This window comes from Apteryx rowi, unplaced genomic scaffold (assembly GCF_003343035.1).
Source record: "Apteryx rowi isolate R43461 unplaced genomic scaffold, aptRow1 scaffold_899, whole genome shotgun sequence".
Lineage (NCBI taxonomy): Eukaryota > Metazoa > Chordata > Aves > Apterygiformes > Apterygidae > Apteryx > Apteryx rowi.
In genome coordinates this window covers 234,069-256,743 of record NW_020451203.1, presented here as the reverse complement: position 1 = coordinate 256,743, position 22,675 = coordinate 234,069, and the positions used below count along the sequence as shown (strand labels likewise).

The window sequence follows — 22,675 nt, the reverse complement described above, 5'->3', positions numbered from 1 at the left end:
TAATGGCTATGGTCACCTCACTCAGCCAGGGCAGTGATGTTCTCATCTAGGAGACAAGCCAGAGATGTCTTAAACTCTTCAGAAAGTATCAGCATAAGACTAGTCCAAATGAGCCAAAAAAACCCCACTAAACACAGAAAAAGGTTGATCACATTGATTAAACTAAAACTCCAGGTACTCATGTGACCAGCAGCCCATAAGAGCATACTTTCGTCAAAAAAAACATACAGCCACAGCTGCTACCTTTGTTCTGCCCACAGGTACAAAATCAGGAATTCACTCTCAGTTATATCTTCCGCTGCTGCCATGATTCCGGCCCTCATGAGAATGAATCTATAGGAAGAGTAATTTGGCTACAGTGACACCTTTGGTGCTGTGCTTCAGAAACCTAATATCTTTTGTCTGAAAAAATTTCCCATAAAGAAGTAATTCTTACTGCTTTTCCTCACCCTGCCCTTTCAATGCAACATTTACTGACCTAGTCAGTTAATTCCTACTACCTCAGAGAAAAAGTCAATGCAGAGTCAAACAGCAGTAAAAAGCAAATGTTTGAGTCTGGTCCCCCGAAAAAAAAAACTTGTCTTCACCCAGCTGTGCATTTTTAGGAGCAGGAAGCATTAGTGATGCTGATGGCAAATATGCAGTTTATAGAAATTGGAAATGTGTGCCTTAAGCAGCGCAGACACTTTCTCAGCTGCTCTGCTAGCTACTCTTACTTGTCATCTAGTCATGTCAGCGAAGCCTTGGACTCTACAGTAATTGTTAGTAGTCACAAACCTTTGCTTACCAATGTTATGGATTAAAATGAATCACTCCTCAGACTAAAAGAGTTAATATTAAACAACAGATAAACCCTCTTAAAAAGCCTCTTCTGCAGGACTTCAGCCATTTTTTTAACAAATTGTGCTTGGAAAAGTTCTTTTCCATAAAGCTTTCACAGTTCAGTGTGAAAAGCGCCTAACTAAAATAATAAAGGAGCCATCTCAAAAAGCCTCATTGAATTTCCATGTAATGAGAGTAACTTCTATGTTAGTGATTTTCTAAATAAGGTGGGCAGTGCAAAAGTTCAAGAGTTTTCTTCCTCTGCGGAAAAAAAAATATATATATATATATAATGAGAAGATTTAAATAAATGAAACTGTCTTCCATCTTCCAGTTGCTTGAATGGGATCATGAGAGCTTAAGATAAAAAATACCCTAATTTTAAAAATAAACCAGCTCAAATCATAACAATTAGAAAGTCTAACTAAGGCAACATAAATGAAGACTGACAGACACAAAGGAAGAGATATCAAAGAGATGTATTGGTTTAATTTTCTTCAGAATTAATACAGAAATATATGCATCTTTTTAAGAACTACATACATTTTATTTAGATAAAGATGTGATATGGGAAAAGTAAGATTCTATACTGTTGCTGAGAAACAAAGAAGGGACAATATTTACGGTTAAGTTCATGTCATAATTTTGTGCCTGCAACAATTAGAACAGCTTGTATATTAGCAGTACAGTGAATCAGTACATTGATTTTAAGGAAACCTCCTAATGTGTCAAGCATTGGTTCTGAACTAACTGAAGTTTCTATCTTCTGAAGTTCTTGACTACTGTGATAGATGATCAAGCAGTTCAGAGTTTGGCGTAATCCTTCAGGATCATTTCCAACTTCTGGCTCAGCATGATGTTCCCCTTCACTTTTAGTTTACCAGAAAAGAAGGCCTACATGAAGTAAAGGAGGAAGAAAGAAAGAAAGAAAGAAAGAAAGAAAGAAAGTGTTCAACTATTTACCCACAATCTAAAAGGTTACTAGAGCCAAACAAGAAGCAAAGAAAAGCACAGCCATTCATTACTTATGCAAAAGCCTTCATTGAGCAATGTCCATCGGCTATTGGTTATTAACAGAAAACAGTGAGAGTTTCATTTTAATAGCATCCAGATTTAACCTTGGCAAGGCCAAGCCTACTTCTCTGAAGGGAAAAACAACAACAACAACAACAGTGACTTCCATTTCTTTTCTAAGTACAGCACAAAGCATTTCTGGTAAAACCAAACTTCTCCACAGAAGCTGATGACAAAAGTTAGCAAATACACAAAAATAAGGCTCCCAGTCCTCCCCACCCTACCCCACAGATATCCATGTATCATTGTATTGCTCATTGCATTATTTGCTCAAATTCATAACAAATCCAAACAGGAACTCACACCATATACATATACACATATTCAAAGGGAACGCACTGACTTTTTACATAGTGCATTACAACATGCAAAATCAAAACAATACAGAAAAATTTCTGGTGCTTGCAGAATCACAGATCGGCCAAAATTTTCACTGAAATGCTGGTATATTACATTTTTATTGTCTGTAGTTCAAAGACCCCCATGCCCTATTTCAATTTTTTTTTTTTTTTTTACTAGTTTTGCTTCACTGTGGCTTTGAAATTTGAAAGCTCTTTGAAAGTTCTGAAACAATCTGCTTTTGCATGGCTCCATTAACTTGAAATATATTCAAATACAGAATGTAGAGAGCCAGCAGAGCAGAATTTGCATAGATGCTTTGAGCTTCTTTAGATGAAAAATTTYACAGAAACTCAAAGGAAATACTAATGCCTAAAACCAGATAATGCGCCTGAATTGGAGTCACTGTCCTTTAGCTTTCTAAAGCTTACATGTCAACATCTTGTTTGTTTATGCCTTGTGCCTGCTATATACAGTGGGTCACAAACGATTTTATTCATGTGGTATGCAAGACTTGTAACAAACATTTGCCAGCATCGTTAGGCTCCAATTTTAAATTCAAAGTCTTCAACAATCCTTAAACTTCTGCTTGGGATCAAAGAAAGGCAACTGTTTGAATATATCAGCTTATAGACTCAGCCTTGAGTAAATGAGAACTTTAATTAGCTCATCATATATCAATCTGTGACAGTTTAATTTACTTTTATGTGAGGCTTTTTTTTTTTTTTTTAAGTAAAATTAGTATTTTCAGAGCAGTTTTTTTATCTCAAGAACCTGAAGTGCAGACAGATTACACACTTTTAAATATTCCTTTCCCTTAAAAATCTACCTAATTTGGGTGAATTTTGCCCATTTTCAGTGGATCTGCATCCATACATCATCTAAGATTTTTCTCTACTACAATAGTAGTAGTAAAATCAGAGTACTGCAGCATATATCAACGTCCTGTAAGGTAACCGATTAAAACAGCCTGAGTGGTAAAACTGGTAAATCCTAACCCTGCAAATCAGGTATTTTGAAGTGCCAGAAAACAAATAAATAAAAAAAAAATCTAATTTTGTAGTGGTAGATTTTACATCATTTGAGGTATCTTTGTCTTCCCACACCTAGCATAAAGATGGCATAAACTCCTTATCATGTGCTCTGACTAATTTAATACAAGGTTAATGATGTGCCTACACTCAATCTGAATCTGATTTGTGCTGCCAAAACATCCAGTGTTGCAGACTTCAGAATGCTAATGGTCGTGAAACCACAGCTTGAATTAAAATATATAATACTTCCCCATGCGAATGAATACATCTGTGACACAAGGGTTTTACCTTCTGGGGGTTGGTCTTTTGTTGAACCACATCCATGAAATCCTGGTCCGAGAGGGTGAAGGTGGTATCAGCAGAACTTCTCGCAGGTCCTTGATAGACTTCTCCAGAACCATTCTTTAAGTCAATTGCTGAGAAGAAGCAGCAAAGATTATTTATTTCAAAATAAAAATGAAAATTTCAGTCTAAAGTAACRTTACTTTTCTTATCTATTATTATGAAATGTCCAGTCTAACCATAACTCTCTAGCTAAAAGCCACTTGGGAAACAATGGTTTTTTTTTTTTCTTCTTCTTCAATGAAACAGAATAATTGAGATTACAGCAGGGGAAAAAAAACCAAATGATTCCTGTACTGTTCTAATAAGAGTTAGTCACACAGATAGTAACAGAGTTTTACATCCTAAATGCTAGGATTTAAGCAATTAGATAGTAATAAGCCCAAACTTCAAACTGCGCCTTTTTAGACAGCGGATGTTAAAAAAGTGTGGGCTTTTGTTTTTTTAAGAGTAAGAAAAATAGGCCAGAAGAGAGACTTAAAAATACAATTAACTAATCCACACTTCAGTCACAAGCTGCATAGTGCTTATAGTAATCAAAGGGAGAGCGATCCCTACATAACCTGAAAAATCCTGTCCTTTTATTTTTATGAATAGACACAAAGCTCCAGGACATTAGCACTGTACAACCCTTCTCTGACATGTTACAGGATGATGGGTTGGAATCCACTCATTTATCCTACTGAAATCACTGATGCTTCTGTAGTTCAGACATTAGTCTTCACAGAAGACAACAGCATATATTTCCTAACTGTTTAGACTTTTTCAGTGTCCTCTTAAATAATTACGCTAAATTTTTGCTATTCAAATAGAAAATTAGACATCGCTCTCTCCATAATGCCCATTTTCCATGTGAAGCTTAACACAGCAAGCAAGGTTAAGAGACACACATACACAGTAAGTCTTACTACTTTATTGTTTTATCATGGACCTATGCACATGGGATCCAATAATTTCACTGACATTAATACAATTTAACATAACTAGTACTGGTAAAGATTGTTAGCAGTTTGGATGTGATCTTTAGTAAAGGAGTAGGAAAAAAAAAGAAAAAAAAGATCTATGTCAAAGCAGGAAAATACCACTTAAAGACAAACAAAGGCAACTGCTCAATGTTGAAACACCTCTTGAAGGAAAAGTAGTTAACTGGATCATCAAGAAAGCCTTCAATATGATCTCAGCTTTCAGGTTAGATCTAAAACATAGACACACAAGCATATATGTTCCAACTAAATTTGTTTTGTTTTGTTTTTACAGCAAGAACTTAGCAGTTAATTCTAGAAACATACAAGTTCAAAAAACAACCCTGTGTTTCATCTGAAAATTCTTTCATAGATGAGAAAAAARACAACCCCAAAACCAAAAAAAAAATTATCTACACAATAGTTAAGATTCAAAAGATACTAATTAGTGCAACTAATGCAGAATTTAAGTTAGTAATAAAGCTTCAAGGTTTTAAAATAGCATCCTATATTCACAGAAGTCAAATATAGCGCTGGTAAAACATGCTGTTGCATTTTCCCTACTTTGCCCCATTGGTAAKGTAGCCTGCTCTGCTGGAGGTAAGCCTTTGCCAACTACCTGCCCTTCTCTTCTGGAAAGCCAAAAATTTCTCAGAGTGTCTGGAGCTTCAGAGTCTTATTTTCCCACACCAAATGCCCTGCCATAATAATCTATTATAAGGTTAACCCTGCCAGGTATTGTGTCACTTGTTTAGGAGAGTATTTTGACAGGATGTGCTCTGCCAGTTCACTCTCAGAGTTTGCAAATTCCCCATCTTTCCCTTTACACATTTTCCTCTTGGCCCCCACATTGGTTTTTTATTTTTTAAGTACAAAGCAAAATCGTTACTCAAGTGGATGTTTCTGTAAGGACATAACATCTCTAATTACAGAATCATTGCTACCTAGACAGTTTCTCTTAGCTGCCAGATTTTAAGCCACTTGCTTGACTATGGAGACTTATTTCTGCATAAACTGTCTCCTGTGCAGTCCTTTTCCAAATAATTTTTCTGAAAAGTTGAGGTGAACTGTACAGCTCAGGAATGACTTTTGTTTGAAGCAGTTAAGTCTTATTTTCTGAAATCTGTTCTAAAAAGTATTTACGCAGTTACAACAAAACTAAAAAGGGAATTGAGTGCATAATGATGCTCTGTGAGAAGCAACATACTGGATTATTATTATTCACTTGATTTTAACAGATAAAGTAAATTATCATTCAGGGACAGGTTTAATAGATATCACTAATTTGACATAAAAAGAGATGGAGAAAGCAAAAATTATTGATCACCCGTAAGAACATACTGTGTATGTATCAGAAAAAGGCTACAGCATATCAGTATTTGTCAGCATATAAGTTTTAAATACATACAAGTAACATTACAGACATTGCTGGACTTTTCAAAATAATTTCATTTATAAATTTTTACATTTCATTTTTGTACTCTTCACAGCTAGCAAAATAAAACATCAGGCAAGTTCCATTTTTTCCCCAGATCAGCTTCACCTATGTATATGATGTATTTTGCAAACAAAATCCTCTAAATATTTTGGTTGCAAAGGTTCATAGTGTTCATATGACGAACATTTGTTAAAGAATAAAAAGCCAAAACACATTCACATGGCATTAGGGCCACAAAAGCTTTCCTATACCTTCTGTGTTTGTGGGTAGGAGCTGTGTAAAATCCCTTATGATCCAAAACACCTACTAAATAATTTAACATCATAAGTAAGCCTTTAAACATTGTTCCAGTAGGCTATGCAGGTGCAAACCACTAAAGGGGGAAAAAAAAAATACAATAAAATCCATTGAGTCATTAAATGCAATGGTTACCAGCTCCTCAGGTTAAGCCAACCAAACTTAACTCTCAAAGAACTCTTAAAAATACCTGTACTCAAATGCTAGCAATGTGATGAACCATATCAACACAGAGAAACCAAGCCACTTTTGACCCACATGACTAGCACTACTTAGCAAGCCCTTATATATATATGAAGTCACAAAACACACTCATGTACTTGAAGGACACTTAAAATTCTTAATTATTTATTTTTAATTATTTCTGGACTTTAGAAATTGAAAAAGCATGACTCCCTCCATGTGCTTCATTCTACATGCATTTTTTTTTTTTTTTGATTGTCCCTTCCCAGCTGCTTCCAGAAGGGAAGCCAGATCCTGAAAGCCTGACATAACATCTCCCAAGACACAGCAGATCCTATTCTCCTGCTCTACTGAGCACTGGCTGGAAAAACAGACGTAATATATATCATACAATTGAGGATTATAGTGATAGATCAGTCTCAGCATTGTAAAGTTTAGCAGACACAAAGTTAGAATTAAAAAGGTGTAGTGACTCCAGCAAGCTTTAACAACTCCTAGACTTTAATTTGAATATAATACATACTTTACATTATTGTTACGAGCCCTCTTCTCCTTCTCCATTATCCAGGCAAGTCTCAAGAGCATCACTTACCAATCCACATCTACAGCCAACCGTAATCTCTCCAAGCACAAGTACACAAGTATGTGTAAACACTACATAATCATGGTACTATAGATATAATTGCTACTTTTAATCACATTGAGTCTTTACCACACCTCAAATTAAAACTTATTAGAAATTTTAAAAAGAGGACCAATCTAGTATTATGCACTTTTCCCTAAAATATACGAAAGATCTTTTCCATCTAGCAAGATGTTAAATTTCCATTTCCTCTTTATTCTGTTTACAAAGTATTAGCAGAGATTTGCTAAGGAAGGAAAAAAAAAAAAAAAATCAGAACAGCCAAACAACTCCCCCCCCCCAAAAGTAACATGATATCAAGTGCTTTCTTTTCATGAAAAGATGAAGGATCCCCTCCTTTTCCTTCAACTTTTTTTTCTGTCAGGCCTTATTGGAGATAAATTATGGCATCACTAATGCAAACAGTCAAAAAGTAAATGAACAAATGAAAAAAACAAAACCAGAGGAATTACCAAAAGAAAAAGAAATCCTGAAGCTTGATTCACAGATGAGACCTAGTGCGATTCTTTATTCTGTGCTGGTGAATTACACCGGACAAAGAATAATTCAAAACACGGCATATGTTGGTATTTTGAAGAAGGAACATAACTTCTCTCATTACAGAAAATGGAAAACTATCCCCAAAAAGTTGCCTGTTAAGTTTTTGCAAGACAGGCTTATAAGCTTGTAAGATAGCTCTTCTCACCTCCTGACATTCACCCTTTCTAAAGTATGCAGATGGGAATTGAAACTAAAAGACAGCACTGGCACATGGACAAATGGATATAAACTAGCAATGCAAGACATTTCTTGGTATCAGAACAAATTCCAGTCAGAGTCAAAAAAGTCTACCTTTCTGAACTGATCAAAGACCAAAAAGGATGGCTTCTTTAAGATGCACATTTATGAGACAAAGCTGTACAACACAGTTGTCTGCTACAGCAAGAAACTGGCTTGATACAAGTCTCCTCTAGTCCCACGTCTCCATGGTTAGAGCTGCCAGCTAGTCACTGCAACGTGTGTACTGCACTGCCATTTCCCCCACCACCTCGATAATGACTTGGTGCCAGTGTAGCCATGCTAGTGCTTAAACTCAAAATAGTTCCTGGGTCGGTTGGTGACCTGGATAACAGCCTGACAATGATCTCGCATGCTGTTACTACAGCTCCGCAACCAGCGATAACTCCCCAGTAGCTTAAAGGTGTCTCACACGTGCCCATGCCAACTACAGATGGTTCTTGCTCCTGAGAGCATGCAGCCCCACCGGCTGCGACAAAAAGCAAACTTAGAGACAGCTTCTCCTCCAGCCACTCATGGAGGTGATTCACTTCATACAAAAATAGAAGTTTCACATATGGACATGGTACTCAATATTGCGTGTGGCAACACAACTTAAATGAAACTCAAAATCTAAGTCATCAACTAGCTTGTCAAAAATCTAAAATTTAAGTATTATATACCTGACAGAGAAACAGAATCAAGTCATTTCAGTGAATGAAGCAGGAAGCTACTCTCCAAACTTCTGTTTTTATTTGTACACAAAAATGTTAATTGCAGCAATTAGATACATTAATTATTATCCCCCATAAGATGCTCTTGGCAGAGAAACATTGAGGTTAAAACAAGCACATATACCCAGGCTAAAATGCTAGATATTGACCTTCTAAAGCATGTAGCCAAAAAGCCTTAAAGTCCAGAATTTGGGGTTTGCTTTTGCTTTCTAAGACTACCATGCCATGTTAAGCAGAGAACTATCAAGGGGTCAGACATTTTTTTTCTTTATTCGGCTTCACAGAGGATAGCTAATTGCAATATAAGACTCATCCTCAAAGCGAATGCAACAAAATATCACCCACTCTTCATTGCCTGGAGTCATATCACATCATGTAGCTATGTAGCAGTTTTTCAGTAATTTCAGTGAGATGTTCACCATCAACTGCACATAATGATTTCTTCCCAGTTCTCCTACAAAAGTTTTATTTTTCTGAGACTTGGAAAGGAATAAAAGTGTCTTCTGCCTTCCACGGTTCCTTTAGAAACATGGTGAAAAGCAACAGATGGGTAAACCGTTCGGGAGAACCATTAGCTATCACCTAATAAATCTGAATGGCAATGTCTTTTCTCTATGGAAGCAGAAATTGCAGTGAAGGAGCTTAACTCTTTACAAAGATAAATATTTCATAACTATTAAAAACCTAAAAGCAGTTGTTGTATAGTAATAAATATTTAGGAGAGAAAGGAAGGCACGTTTTAGCGAAACTAACTGGAGAAGTCAAAGCTAGGGGACTATTAAGAATTTTGTTATTAAAAAAAATTGTAAAAAGCTCCAGTAGCACCAGGCTTATTCCTTTAGCTTTGATTCTGTCAAAATCTATGTTGCGTTACCTACATTTTCCACATCCCCTTAAATTAGAACACTTTGCTTCTGTAAAGAAAAAACACTATGTAAGACCAGTTGTCAATGGCCACAGTTCATCACTGTTCAGACAGTGAATGAACTGTCCGAAATTTCACATCCTGAATGCCAGATACCTGAAGTTCTATAACTTCGTGGTTTTACGTAAAAGTAAAGGTTATGGCTAATTAGACAGACTAGTGTTACTAATATTAGTGCTATCAAGAAGTCTCTCTGTAATGAGAGCAGCTAAATCCAGTTCCCAAATCCCATTTAATTTAAAGTAATAAGTACACAAAAATCTTCATTTATTGCATAGAACAAAGATCAAAAGGTTACAGTTAGATTTAAAGCAAAACACTGAAAATAAACATGAATAAAACACCCTTTTGGCTTCTGAAAGTTTAAAACCCACCAAAACGGCTGCGTGAGTAAACGGTTCCCCAGCAGTATTTCATGCTGCTGCTCTCTCTCCCCTGGGCTTGCCTCCCAGCCTCCTCCACAGATCCCAAGCTCAAGGACGTTAGCTGCAGATGCAGCTACAACCATCAAGTGTGACAGCAAGGAGCTGCAGGGCCCAGATTATTTCTAGCACTATCAATTGCTGCAATTTTCATAATGGCACAAAGCTGGGCAAAAGTGACAAGCCAAAAGATTAAAAGACAAGGCAGCGCAACAGAGTAACAAATTTAATATCAGTAAGAAACCTAGCAAGTAGCCCAAGAGAACCATAAACACTGCCTGTAAAAGCCTAGGAGGCTCTCAGCAAGAGAGGCCTTAAAAGATAGAAAATGAAACAATTAACATTAACTGAAGACTTAAAACAAAAACAATCCAATTTTCTTCCTTTTTTAGTGATTACTGTTTTTTTTTTTTTAATCTCTAAACCAAGAATTCCATCATGCAGATATACTAGGTCATTAGAAATCTATTAGAGTTAAATGTTAGACAGGGGTAGTAGTGCACGATTATTCTATATAATTAGAGCTGATACTAGAGTTGTCACAAGCTGGTAGCACCTTGCCAGTGAATTTACACAATTATTTGACACCAAGGAACTACAGAAATTTAGGATAGCTGAGTTTGATGCCTTTATGAGAACTTAAATAATAGAGGACACCACAGATTCCAAAGCTCACAGATTTTTAAAAATGTTTTTAATATTGCTCAACTTTGCTGAAAAAGGATGATTAATCTGTTTTTTAACTGTTGAAAATTTCAAAGAAAGACACAAAATATTCAGAAAACCATCAGATTGCACAAAGTTCTTTGGAAAACTGATATACAAAGGGACAACCTTTGCACACCAATACAACCTGCACAACAATTTTCCTGAGGAAAAAAGTAAGGACATTTTCTACAGACACCCTCCTTGTCACCTAGATATTTACATATTTACATACAGCCTCACATATTTATGACACCATAGACATTAGTCATTCATAAACACTTTTCACTGTTTTGACAGCAGGGCTTGCAGGAACTGATCCACACTAAAATTTGCAGTCACCTTTTCAAGTCAGTGGAAACATTTGGCTTAAGCTCCTAATACTAGCAAGCATCAGGAGATGTTTAAGGTAATATTAGACTCCTCACCCCACAAGGTTAAAGTAGTTCCAAATTTGCATAAAGACCAGATTTTGCCCGTTGTAACAGAGGCAAAGGGAACAGTCAAAGAAAAGTTACAACTCTTTAATCTCTTTTAGTTAGGGCAATACCTATCAGAGGAAGACACTACCTTCTTCCCACCACTTTGCCAGGGAACAGAAGACAGAACAAGCTCTGTTTGAAAAATAGAAAAGGTTCTGACTGGCTCTTGATTTACTCAAAGCAGTAATCTTCTTGCTCAGGACATACTGGCAAACATCATCCTTTGCAAACGTCCATCCACATTTCAGCTCAGGCCTAAATCCCTAAGTGTGCCTATCCTGTATTCAGCATTTTGCAGCTCTGCATCTTCCTGCGCCAGAAATTTTATTCATGTCTTTAAAATTCCCCACCAGATTTTTCTTACATTAATTTGTCCATCCATCCTTTCAACGTATATAATCTTGAGTTTGTCACAAACAAAGCAGTTCCAAAACTAAAGAAAATTATGAACCATCTTGAAGATGGAAGTAATTTTCTGCTTGTTACATGCTGTAAACATGACCATCTCTTAGTTTGCAATTATTTACTTTGATATTTTTTAATATGTTGACTGTCTTACTAAAAAACACATAAAATAAAAGATGCGACTGATGTAGCACGCACAGCGGCCCTTTACCAAGCAGAAATCTCCCCTGCAAGTGTTAAGTGCATTTCTAATACAGCCTTTAATAAAGTAAGAACACAGAAAAGACTTTTTAAGCCTTCTGTCCAGGTTCTAAGCATGACCATCATTTAAATTAATGAGAATGTAAAAGTGAAAAACTGCAGAAATGCAAGGAACGACACCTCAGAAAACAAACAAAAACTACTAATGCCAAAAATTTTGAAATATATTCAATTTCAAAATGTACACTTTGCTTTTTGCAAAAATACATATCCTTAGAACCTGAGCACAAGAGGGAAGAACAAAAATTTAAGGATAAAAAATTTGTGAGGAAGCAGTTTTGCCCAAACTGGTTCACATATTTGTATAATCCACTTATCAGGAATTCCTTCCCTTCCACCTATTGCCATGACAGGCTTTGGCCTCTGTTCATCAACCCAGTCCTTGCTTGAAGGATGGGTAAGCAGCACAAACCTTCACTGAACTTTGATTTCATAAATTCTGAATGGAAACAGGTTATGTTTTCATTGAAGTCACAAGAATAATGCAAGAAATAAATATCCAGTTGTTTTAGATTAGTTAGCTTATATATCAGCAGCAGTCTTGTTCCTGTAGTGCAGAGCTCCTTGTGGGTTAACTTAGCCCGCCTTTCTAAGTGCAAGAAACCCCCAATCTGGGAAACGTAAATAGAAATGTATTGAAGTTCTAGAGGATGACTTGTCTTTACCTACAACTAAATAGGCAAGTTATAGAAGTGTGTTTTTAGAAAGCTTATTTTAGAACTTTTTCTGACCTTCTTACAAAAACTTCACTTGTGCATTCAGATTTTTAAGCCCTAGTGAAAATTCACCTACTACCCTTGTGCTTACCTTTAAGATATCAGCTTAATTAGAATGAAAATAAGTAATCTCACTTCATTAAAAAATGCATCCATGCATTATAAAAACAAAAGCTATGACTTACTCCACTGAACTGCTGTTTTTCCATCCTTGGTGATGTCCCATTGAAATACAGCATTCACTTTCTTTACCAGCTCATTTCCAATCTCTTTGATGCGACGACCAATTTCTTCAAACACAAGGTCACTCTGCAGCCCTGCAGTCTTAAAGAAAGACAGTACAAAGAATTTTAAATAGAAAGCTCTGTTAAAAAGTAATAAATATGATTATTAGTTGAAGCACTGTGTCCAGGAAAGTGTCTATTGCAGAATGATTAAATGCAATTGAGACATATTCCACTGCAAATAATCACCTCTAGCAGTTGTCAGCATTAAAGAGTATATTCAAGCAGAAAATGCTTCATGGAATCACTCTTGAGAATTATTTCTTATCTTGCTTTCATTATTTTTGTCATTTATCACTGCAATTTAAGATATGCTTTATAATTAGGATTGTTTAAGGGCTCATAAATTGCTCTTTATTCCTTTTGCAGGATAACCATTGCTGCTTTTTCCATGGTGAACGGCATTTGTTAGTTTTTAGAACATAAAATGTTTTCACCAGTGTGTTACCTTAATTTGACATGAAAGATTTTCAAAACAGACTGCACTATGAACACAGTCAGAATTCCAGTGAAAACACAATATTTTTAGCATTTAAGACTGGGACTAACTACATTTACATGTTTAACTTTTGCAAACACTTAACATTTTGTAAGCCTTTTGTTGTTTTCCTTTAACAAACATTTGTAATGGATAAAACACTACAGTTCAAGAAGCTGCTTCAGTGATATTCCTCATATAACCACAATTGGAGTAAAGACGTCTCTCATAACTTGCAGCTCTTCTGCTGTACCTACTCACATACTAGGACGCAACGCTCCTCGCACTGCTATTTTGCCACCTCTGATTATGGCTGACAACATTTTCCATTATATAACATGTTTTCCTGTGGCTTCTGAGTTTGCCAAACTTCACTCATTCAGGATAAAGACATCCCTGGTGGATGTCTGTCTCAGCTAGTCAAGAAATTTCAGCCAAAACACCCTAATTTCTCAGGGTAAGCTTGAAAAAAAACAAACTGTTCTGCCCACATTAAAAAATCCCTATAATGATTTCACTGAAAAGTTCTAATGCCTATATACTTTGGAACCTCAAATGGAAATTTGGCAACAGGTCACTCCAATAAAAGAGGTATGACTTTACACACCTCTAAGAAAGTCTACTGAAACACAGCCAAGTTACAAGCTTCTGAAAACCATATGCACACAAGCTCAACAAAAAACTGTTCAAAACGTGGCAACAGCATTCGCAGAGCACTCTCTCTGTACTGAGCGCAGCCAGGAGAGCTGCAGGGTTACCCCTGCAATCATTCCTTGTGGCACCTGGAGGCTGTTAGTGTGGGCACTGTGAGAGAGCTGAAATATGGCACAAAGCAGGCCTAATTTTCTTGTTTCCAAACAGCAGGTAGCTTGACTAGTTAACTGCAGCTTTTTACAGCAGATTTTTTTCATCAAATGTCCACACTATAGTTCTTGAGCCCCATAGGATTTCACCAGCAGCTTGACTGCAGCTCCCAGCCTGGGACTGTCCCATGTACTCAAGCAGGACAGCTGTCCAAGCACAGGAACTACAAGGGGAGAAAACAAAGGTCACTTCAGAGACATACCATACTCCTAGAACCACCTGGTTCCACAGCAGACCCAAAGATGTTGTAGTCGCCCTCCACTGTTAAGTCTGTGGGCAGACGACTGCTTTTGAACTGGCTGCCTGTGCCTGTCTCCCCAAAACACAGAAAGTCTATGGCTTTCCAGAATGTCAGAAGACTAAACACAACCACTGAAAAGAAGCAGTTTCCAGGAATATATCACAAGCTGTATATGAATGCCACTATTTCATAAACTTTAATGGATTAAATCTTCACCCTTTATAGATAGGATTCCATGGCACAAAAAGATGAAGTTTATGAAGGCAATGTGTTGTGCACCCATGTCTCTACAAACCACCTTAAGAACCCAGGACACACTCAGCATTGTATGTGCAATTCTGTCTTTCAGGGCAAGTCCAGTACTTCAGGCTTACATACATATGTGGAGGATTTTTTAATATATATAGTGTAAGGCCTGTATCATGCGTCAGTGCTACTACATGTGCAAATAGCATCACAGCCTTCTTTCAAAATGGATCCAACAATTTCTGAACTCTGTCAGGCCTCTTTCCACCCTGTAGTGATAGCCCCTATCTACAGTAGGATGAAGAAAGCCTAAGATAAATGGCAAACCCTCAAGTTTACAGAGCCCGATTTTGATCTCAGTCATGCAAGTGCTCAAGCTTGTGGTCCTTTCTGATGCATGTCTTGCTTCTTTGGTAACACACACAGCAATGCTTATCCTAATACTTAAACCAGAGTCAAGCATGTCAAACTGCATCAACCATTCTGTATATCCTGAAATGTCTGTGTTTTTCCCCCAAATAGATCCACGAACCTCTAAAAGTTGAGTAACTTGTGTTTTCACATCTCTGAATTCATATATTCATCTAATTATTGCTAGTAAGATTAATAAATGACTCTAGTAACTTCCCCATGTTTTTCACAAAAATAAATCTAGTTATGCTGCTTTGCAAATTAATCCTTCTGTTACTTCCCCCTACCTTCACAGGCTCCCAGGCAGAAGGTTTATCCAAGGCTGATGTTATATCCACATAGCCACCTGCAATAGCAATTTCTCCAGTCTCTTTGACCTGTAATGGGGGGAAAAAATTACATTAAAGAGCTAACCTAATGGCAAAAAGTCACAACAAACAAAACGGCAACCAAGGAGTCTTCTTTGCCTTTTAAAATCACAGATCAAGAAAGGAGAAAGCATAAAAGCTCCAGAAGAGAGGGGGAAGGGTAAAGAATGCATTTTAGTCTTGAGACAAATTAGTATATGTGGTTCGCAAACAGCTCAAAAAGTCAAATGATTGTTTGCTTCTTGACAAATTATACCAAAAAGATGTTGACATTTCTCTATTTACAAAATGGTTTTAAAAAAATGTATTTATCTGAAAATTTACCTCCTGCATTATAAGTGACTGTTAATGTTACTTAACAAATAGTTCTGAGAAAAACACATTGTTCTAAAATGTATTTCCTTGAGGTAGATATGCAGTCAGCAGCAGTGCATCTAGAAAGTTTCACCATCTTTAGGTGTCTTGCACTGCAATCTGCACTGTAGATTTTTTTCTTTTAAAAAACATTGTAACACCACAAAAATGGCAAGGAGAATGGGGGGAAATACCTGAATTCCTTTCCATTTTATTTTTTGAAATAGTTAAGTCAGAAAAAATTGGTTTTCATTTCGACATTGTCTCTTTAAAGAGGACTGACAGTCAATGCTTTCCTTTCTGATAACAAGAACAGATATGGGGGGGGGGGGGGGGGGGAATCACAAAACCATTCTGACTTATGACAGTGAACAGATGAGGAAGGCAAAATGACTCCCTACATGTATTGCCAGTGAATAGGATGATAACAGCTGAAGAAGAGTAGCCAGTATCACAGCTTAGCTTATTGCATAGGTGAAATCACTAAAGAAAGACTATATACTAAAGATTATTCAAATATCTAACAGCTTGTCACTCCTGCAATGCACAACTTAACACAGTATTGAAAATAGATTTAAAAATGCATATAAAAGTTATATGGATCCTTTTAGTTTGATTTGACCTGACTTTGTTGCAAGTAAAAAGATGGCTTAATTTCAGATTAAGCTGGGCAACAATAAACTAAAGAACCCTGCAAAATTACTTTGAGTAACTGTTGAAACACTGTGGTTTTCTATAATACTGTTAAAAGTTGTAATTTCTCTTCATAGTTACTCCACACTGAAGCTTGTTAAAAAGATCTGTAGTGAAATCCCCCCAAACTCTACATATTAGCTTTGATTAAATCAAGCACAGTAATGAACCAAGCCTTCAAACACAACCGAGCATCCCATTCTGCTTACAAATTTCAGAGGCCTGGGAAGCGCATCATGAATTCTGTTAATTTAGACAGGCAAACCTTTAAAAATAAGTATCTGGGAGGCTGGAAGTCTCTCAGGACAGAGTGGTAGTAACTTTTAAACGCACCTATGCATCTCCAGTACAGTAATCTCCAAGGTTCATTTGAGGTACCAAACTGTCTGTTTAGGCTACTAGTAACCTCACATGCAAAGTTTGCACATAGTAGCCACATTGCTGTCAGAGGAAAGTATCATCATTCTGAAATTTTACAGCCGCTACCACTCCTCAGGTCTGCAAACAGCACTTACTTCCATCAGTCAACATATATTCTGCAAAGTTGTATTCCTGTGGAAACAGCTATCCGATGTTCTTGTTAACATTCCCCTCATTTGATTTTGTCTGCCCAATCCTCTCTGCAGCTACAACCATCACTGCTGCTGTGCTCACTGAGCAACAGCTTTGGCTGCAGTTTCACAGAGATGGGGTTGCAAAGCTTTGGCCATCCACTAATGACATGTAAATTGTATGTGCGTAAGCCAACAGGTATTCAGTTACCAATATAACAAACACATGGTTTAAGAAAATGACAGTGTCACAGGGCAGTACAACAGAAGTGATGAGAATTTATTTTTGGGCTCTATGTGGAGTAACTTCTCCTTAGCTTCCAGCAAGTATCCTACAGTGTGTAGTACTGGATAACAGGATACCCCCACAAAATGCTAAGAGCAAAGTCAAAGAAAATCATGAAATATAAAAACTGTATTTATAGAAGAGCAAACTGTGCCTGTTTTAGTGTGGTTAATATGTACAGCTGCTATGAAACTTCCGCTGTTAAGTAAGTCCTTCTGAGTAGATGCAACTGAAGTTTAAATCAACTTAACCTAAACTTGTCAAAGTTTACCTGCATAAACAAGCCATCAGGAGTTGATTTAAGCTAAACAAACTTGTTTAAAAAAAAAAAAGCAAAAAAAAAAAAAGCATGCACATGGTTACGGTTAACTGCAGGAAACAAGTACAAACTATACTGACTTGAATATGACAGCCTTTTGCTTTTCTGTGGTGAACACAGAAAACATGGTACAATGAGCTCTGATACTATTTAACAAAAGGACTGTATAAAGATATAATGTTATTTTTATTTTTTAACTGGAATCTTAGTGACACTGTAAACTAAGTAAGAATATTTAATCCTATTGAAATCCATTCACTTAATTTTTTTTATAGAACTTTCTTCAATGGTGTGTTTAATGAGCTGTTTTTCTCCCACTCCCTCACACCCACAATCTTTTTATTTAAATTAACATATCCTACACAGAAGCCCACAATGGTGAGTCTCTGTGTTCTGACCTTGGTCTGAAAATGGATTCTATTTCCTTCCTTCCACATTTCCGTTTGTAAAGTTTGCCCAGGAAAGACTGGTTTTGCAAAGCGAACCTAAAACAAAACAAAACAAGAAGTGAGGGGAAGGAGGATCTGTCATACTTATGACCAAATGGTACTGTGATCTCATACAAAGCTTAAAAGTATAAGCTCTACTAAAATCAAATAAAAACCCATAGAAAATAAGTCAACTAGCAATGCAAAATATAAAAATATTTAAGTAATCATACCAGATACAGGAATTAAAACGCATGCAATGAAGAGTAAAAGCAACTGTAGCAGACAGGATAACCCAAAAGCCTTTTCCCACCCTATAGAAGCTTTTGGCACAAAAACCAGAAAATTAACTGCAAAGAATGAACCTACAGACCTTGACTGCCTTGAATCTGGTCACATCATTATTTGCAAAGTGCTTCAAAACGTGTCTAGCAGCAAACCCAAATGAGCACAATCCATGTAGTATGGGCTTCTTAAATCCTGTTTTTAAAAAGCAACATTTTAATGTTTCTATGTTAGGAGTTTGCACGTCTCTTCTATGAGTTTTCACATTTTGTTTATAATCTTTTACTCCAAAAACTTTTTTCCTTAAGTTTAAAGAAACAGAAAAAGGAGAATCCTGTTGAAAAAGCCTTTGTTACCATTTATTGCTTCCTCTACTTTAACACAAAAACATGTCCACTGAGAACTGGCACTCCAGCATTATGCATACTGCCAAAGACGCACAAGAAGAATTAGACCCTGTCTGAAGAGGTGACAAAATGAAAAATAAGGAGATTGTCTGTGTTAGCAGAGGTGCATAGACACACCAGATACAGTTACATGCATATATGCATATTAAGAGCAAAGGATATATTAATGATTGAGAACTGGTGATATTAAAGTTATTGGATGCTTCCTGTCATGCTTGCCAAAACTTCTCACCTGTAGGGCATGCTTCAGGATTAACTTTTCTTTGTTACAGGGGGGAAAAATAACTCAAAAGAGTTCAGACATTTCAAAAAAGCATAACAACAACTACCACCATCATACTGTTTTGGTTATATTGACTGTTTTCGGGGGGGGGGGGCATGCTTCGTTGTACCTCCATGCTTTGGAGCAGAAACTGAATCTTGACAGAGAGTAAACTTTGTATTCTGCTGAACCTTTTCCTTCTGCGTAAGTCTGACAAAATAAGCCTTTCAAAATTGGTTTGAGATTTGCTAAAGCACAACTGTTAAGTTTTAAAGATGCTGCTTGTATTGAGCATGCTCTGAGCTTGGTACGCAAACAATAATAGATCACACTTGCAACAGCCCATGGATTCAAGGCAGGTCCAGCCTATGCTTTAAAAATAACAGCTTCCACCTGGAACTCATCTGCCACTAGAATTGTCAGCTGTCAGAAACTCTTCTTCCTGACCTCTAAACAATTCCTCAAAGCATCTACACAGCATGAGAAGTTCTCAGGGGACAACAGCTGGAACAGAAAAAAGAAAAGACAGGAGAAAAAAATCTGGCATCAGAAGATGCAGAAGGAAAAGAAACTACCTTGAAAATGGAGACACAAAAACCACTAGGACTCAATGTTGGGAAAAATGGAGATTTTGAGACAGAGCCCAAAGACTAAGACTAAGACTAGCAGCAGTCAGGATGAGAAAGAGAAATTGTGACCGACTAGGTAAGGAGAAGAGACATGACCGAAAGACAGACTGAAAGGAGCATGAGTCTGATTCTTGTCTGTGAAGTAAGTGTCCCACCCCCACCATTCTGCCAATTCTTACCTTTAAGATGTTTGAATACGCACACTTTGATAACATTCTCTTAATATCATTTCTGTACATTGTACACAGTATTTCTGAATGCACGGATATACCTTACAGTCAATTTTAAAACAGACTACTGGCATTATTTTAACAATATTGGTATTCAGCATCTCTCTTGCACAGAATGTTATAGCAGCATTTAGCTCTTTAAAAGCTTAGCATTTAAACGCAAGAGCCAAGAATGACCACAATCTTCAGAGCTCAGCAACAGATTCATATCTACAGCCCTATTCTCTCCAGTTCTTTCTTAATAAAAATAATGCACATCCACAAACAAAAATCCATATGGTAATCAAGTTACTTTTTCTCTAGACTAAAATGGAAACAAAATAAATAAAGTTTTCACTTTTTAGTACCTTGGGAATGCCTGCTATAGGAATAAAGACACAGGAATAAACACTGATATTTTTGTATAATGTTTCCTCATAAACATTATCTACAGAACAATAATCTTGGAATGACCTGAATGCATTAAGGTACATGTTTGCTCTGGTGCACACAGTCATTTAAAACATTTACAGAGCTTGAAGACAAGAATTGGATTTGAATATGTCCAAAGAAAGTTTTTCTATCATTGGAAAAAAACTTGTTGAAGATCTCTGCGGTAATTTTCTTGATCATTTAAACCTGTACTTAATATAGACATTTGAGTAGGACACTGACACGGTTCCAAAATCCAGCACAGCGGCTTTCTGTTCAGACAGATTAAGAGAGGACCTCACCTACAGAGTTAATTTTGTTTTTCCACTGTGTGTAAGTGCCAGTGCTCTCATAACACGAGCGTGTAAAAAACCACTGCTCCTCTACTTTTGTAAGGATTTTATAGGATTATCATCATTATTTTAAACACTGATGTCTCAAGTTATAAACATATTTTTCTCCTCCAGCTTTTTCAAGAGTAATTGGGTGATTCCCTCTAAATGTTTATCTAAAACCATCATCTAAACAAAATGAGCAGAACTGCTTAGTAAACTGGGGAGATGTCTTTATAAACCATATTTCATTGTAATTACTAACACCAATTTATGTAGAATTACACAAAACAGAGTTAACTAAAGAATTAGTATGCATTTAAGAAAGGAGATCAACATTTGTGAAATTACTTTAAGCACTATTTGCATAAAAGAGTATAGGTCTGCTCTATTACCTTGGTAAGAATATCATATGATGACACTTGTATATTAAAAAAAAAAATCACTGGAAAATTGCAAAAGTAAAATTTGATATAATTATAAATATAGAGCAGTATTTTTATATAAGGTTTACAATGATAGCACACATTCAGAAAAATTTCTTAATAAAATTACAATCTGCCCTTCAGTGATCACACTATATGATTAGCAAAGCCTGAACAGAAATCCTAAAAACATCCTTAAAATAAACGTTTATGAAAACAGATCATTATTCTGTAATTTCATCTGTGTAAGAATCAGTTAATGTAGCCTGCAGTCTGTCACTTTGGCATGTAGCATGATATAAATTACCAACCAACTGCACTAGCAACAGTTGCACCTCAACAATTTTTTTTTGAGAAATAAATTCTATCAGACTCCCTCTCTCCCCTCTTTTCGCCCTCCTGTAATTTATTGTGAGAAGACTACACAGAGGCATAAAAAATTCCAGTGAGTCCACCATAACTTCCAAGTTATTCAGACAGAAAGAATGATTTACTAAAGAGTTTATGGAATTCCCTCTGATGGCTTTAGATGGTCAGTTACATTATTTTCTCTTATGAAAATAGAGGTTGTTCAGATGGGAAGGTGGCAAAGAATAAGCCCTAACAGGAAAATAGGGTTGCAGACACGTTTCCACCATAGGTAGAGTCCAAGCATCGTTCCAAGTATTCCTAGCTACAGGAAGCAATGCTTCAAAGCATCACACAGAACTTTGAATTAGAAGACCTCTGATGGTCACTCTAAGAACGGCTATAAAAGAGTATTGTTTTTCCCACCTTGTTAGAGACTTACAAACAAAGTGAAAAATTGAAAATACATTTACATCATTCTTCATCCAAATATTAGTACAAGGGCATCTCTCAGCTCACCTCCAAGAGCAGCAAAACTTGGATCAACATGTAAAGGATTCCAGTCCCCACTCAGCCGATATAATATAGCCTGCAGAAAAAGGGAAAGAAAAATGGGAGTTTGCCTGGGCTTCATAGAAACCATCAGAAGTCACTCAAGACTTATGATAACTTGAGGAAATCATCACTATCTATTTTACAAGTTCTTAGATAACATGTTCTACAATAAACCAGGTAAAATAGAAATTAAATGTTATTTCGTAGACAAACTGTCAAAGATCCAGGAAAGAACCGCATCTGGTCTTGGTACATGACAAAATAATACAACTGCTTAGTGGGAGGAAAAGGCAACTTACTCTGCTAGTAAGGTCAAGCAGTTGTAAAATAATTTATTTCCTAGAACTCTTCAGTAGATTCTTTTGCTTGAAGTGTAATTTTGAAAAGAATCTTCTCCCATGACAGATTCATTCACATTTTACCAGAAAAATTTATAAATGAAACCTTTGTTTTTTTTAAAAACACTTTGCTTTTTCAACATAAGATTTATGTTAGAGAGACCAGAAATATCCACATCCTCCCCTTTTAAGAGGAACATGATTGATTAATTGCTGCTCTTAGGGGCTTCATGAGTAGCAGTCCAATACCAAGCAAACAAAAAAGAAAAACACTCAAACACACACCAAGGGACAGTCAAGTTTTCTAGACCACTTTTTAGTAGCGAAACAGAACACTTACCATGAGGAAAAATAAGATAAATACAAATTTAGTGTATTGCATATACTGAG

The 22,675-nt window shown here is 36.4% G+C and overlaps 1 protein-coding gene across 5 annotated transcripts in view; it reads right to left on the bottom strand.

Moving 5' to 3' along the window:
* Nucleotides 1–1,284: 1,284 nt before the first annotated feature.
* Nucleotides 1,285–22,675, bottom strand: part of HSD17B4 (hydroxysteroid 17-beta dehydrogenase 4) — a 67,509-nt gene continuing 46,118 nt past the window's right edge. For 4 of the 5 annotated variants that reach the window (XM_026091091.1, XM_026091092.1, XM_026091093.1 and 1 more), the window contains 7 exons: nucleotides 21,912–21,981; nucleotides 18,437–18,543; nucleotides 18,034–18,120; nucleotides 15,352–15,441; nucleotides 12,726–12,864; nucleotides 3,558–3,685; nucleotides 1,285–1,716 (listed from right to left, as the gene is read on the bottom strand). In XM_026091091.1, coding sequence (XP_025946876.1) covers nucleotides 1,627–1,716; nucleotides 3,558–3,685; nucleotides 12,726–12,864; nucleotides 15,352–15,441; nucleotides 18,034–18,120; nucleotides 18,437–18,543; nucleotides 21,912–21,981 — 711 coding nt within the window. In that variant the 3' untranslated portion in view covers nucleotides 1,285–1,626. Of the gene's footprint in view, nucleotides 1,717–3,557; nucleotides 3,686–4,735; nucleotides 4,807–12,725; nucleotides 12,865–15,351; nucleotides 15,442–18,033; nucleotides 18,121–18,436; nucleotides 18,544–21,911; nucleotides 21,982–22,675 lie in introns of those variants that run through there. The other variant, XR_003257731.1, reaches the window with a different exon arrangement.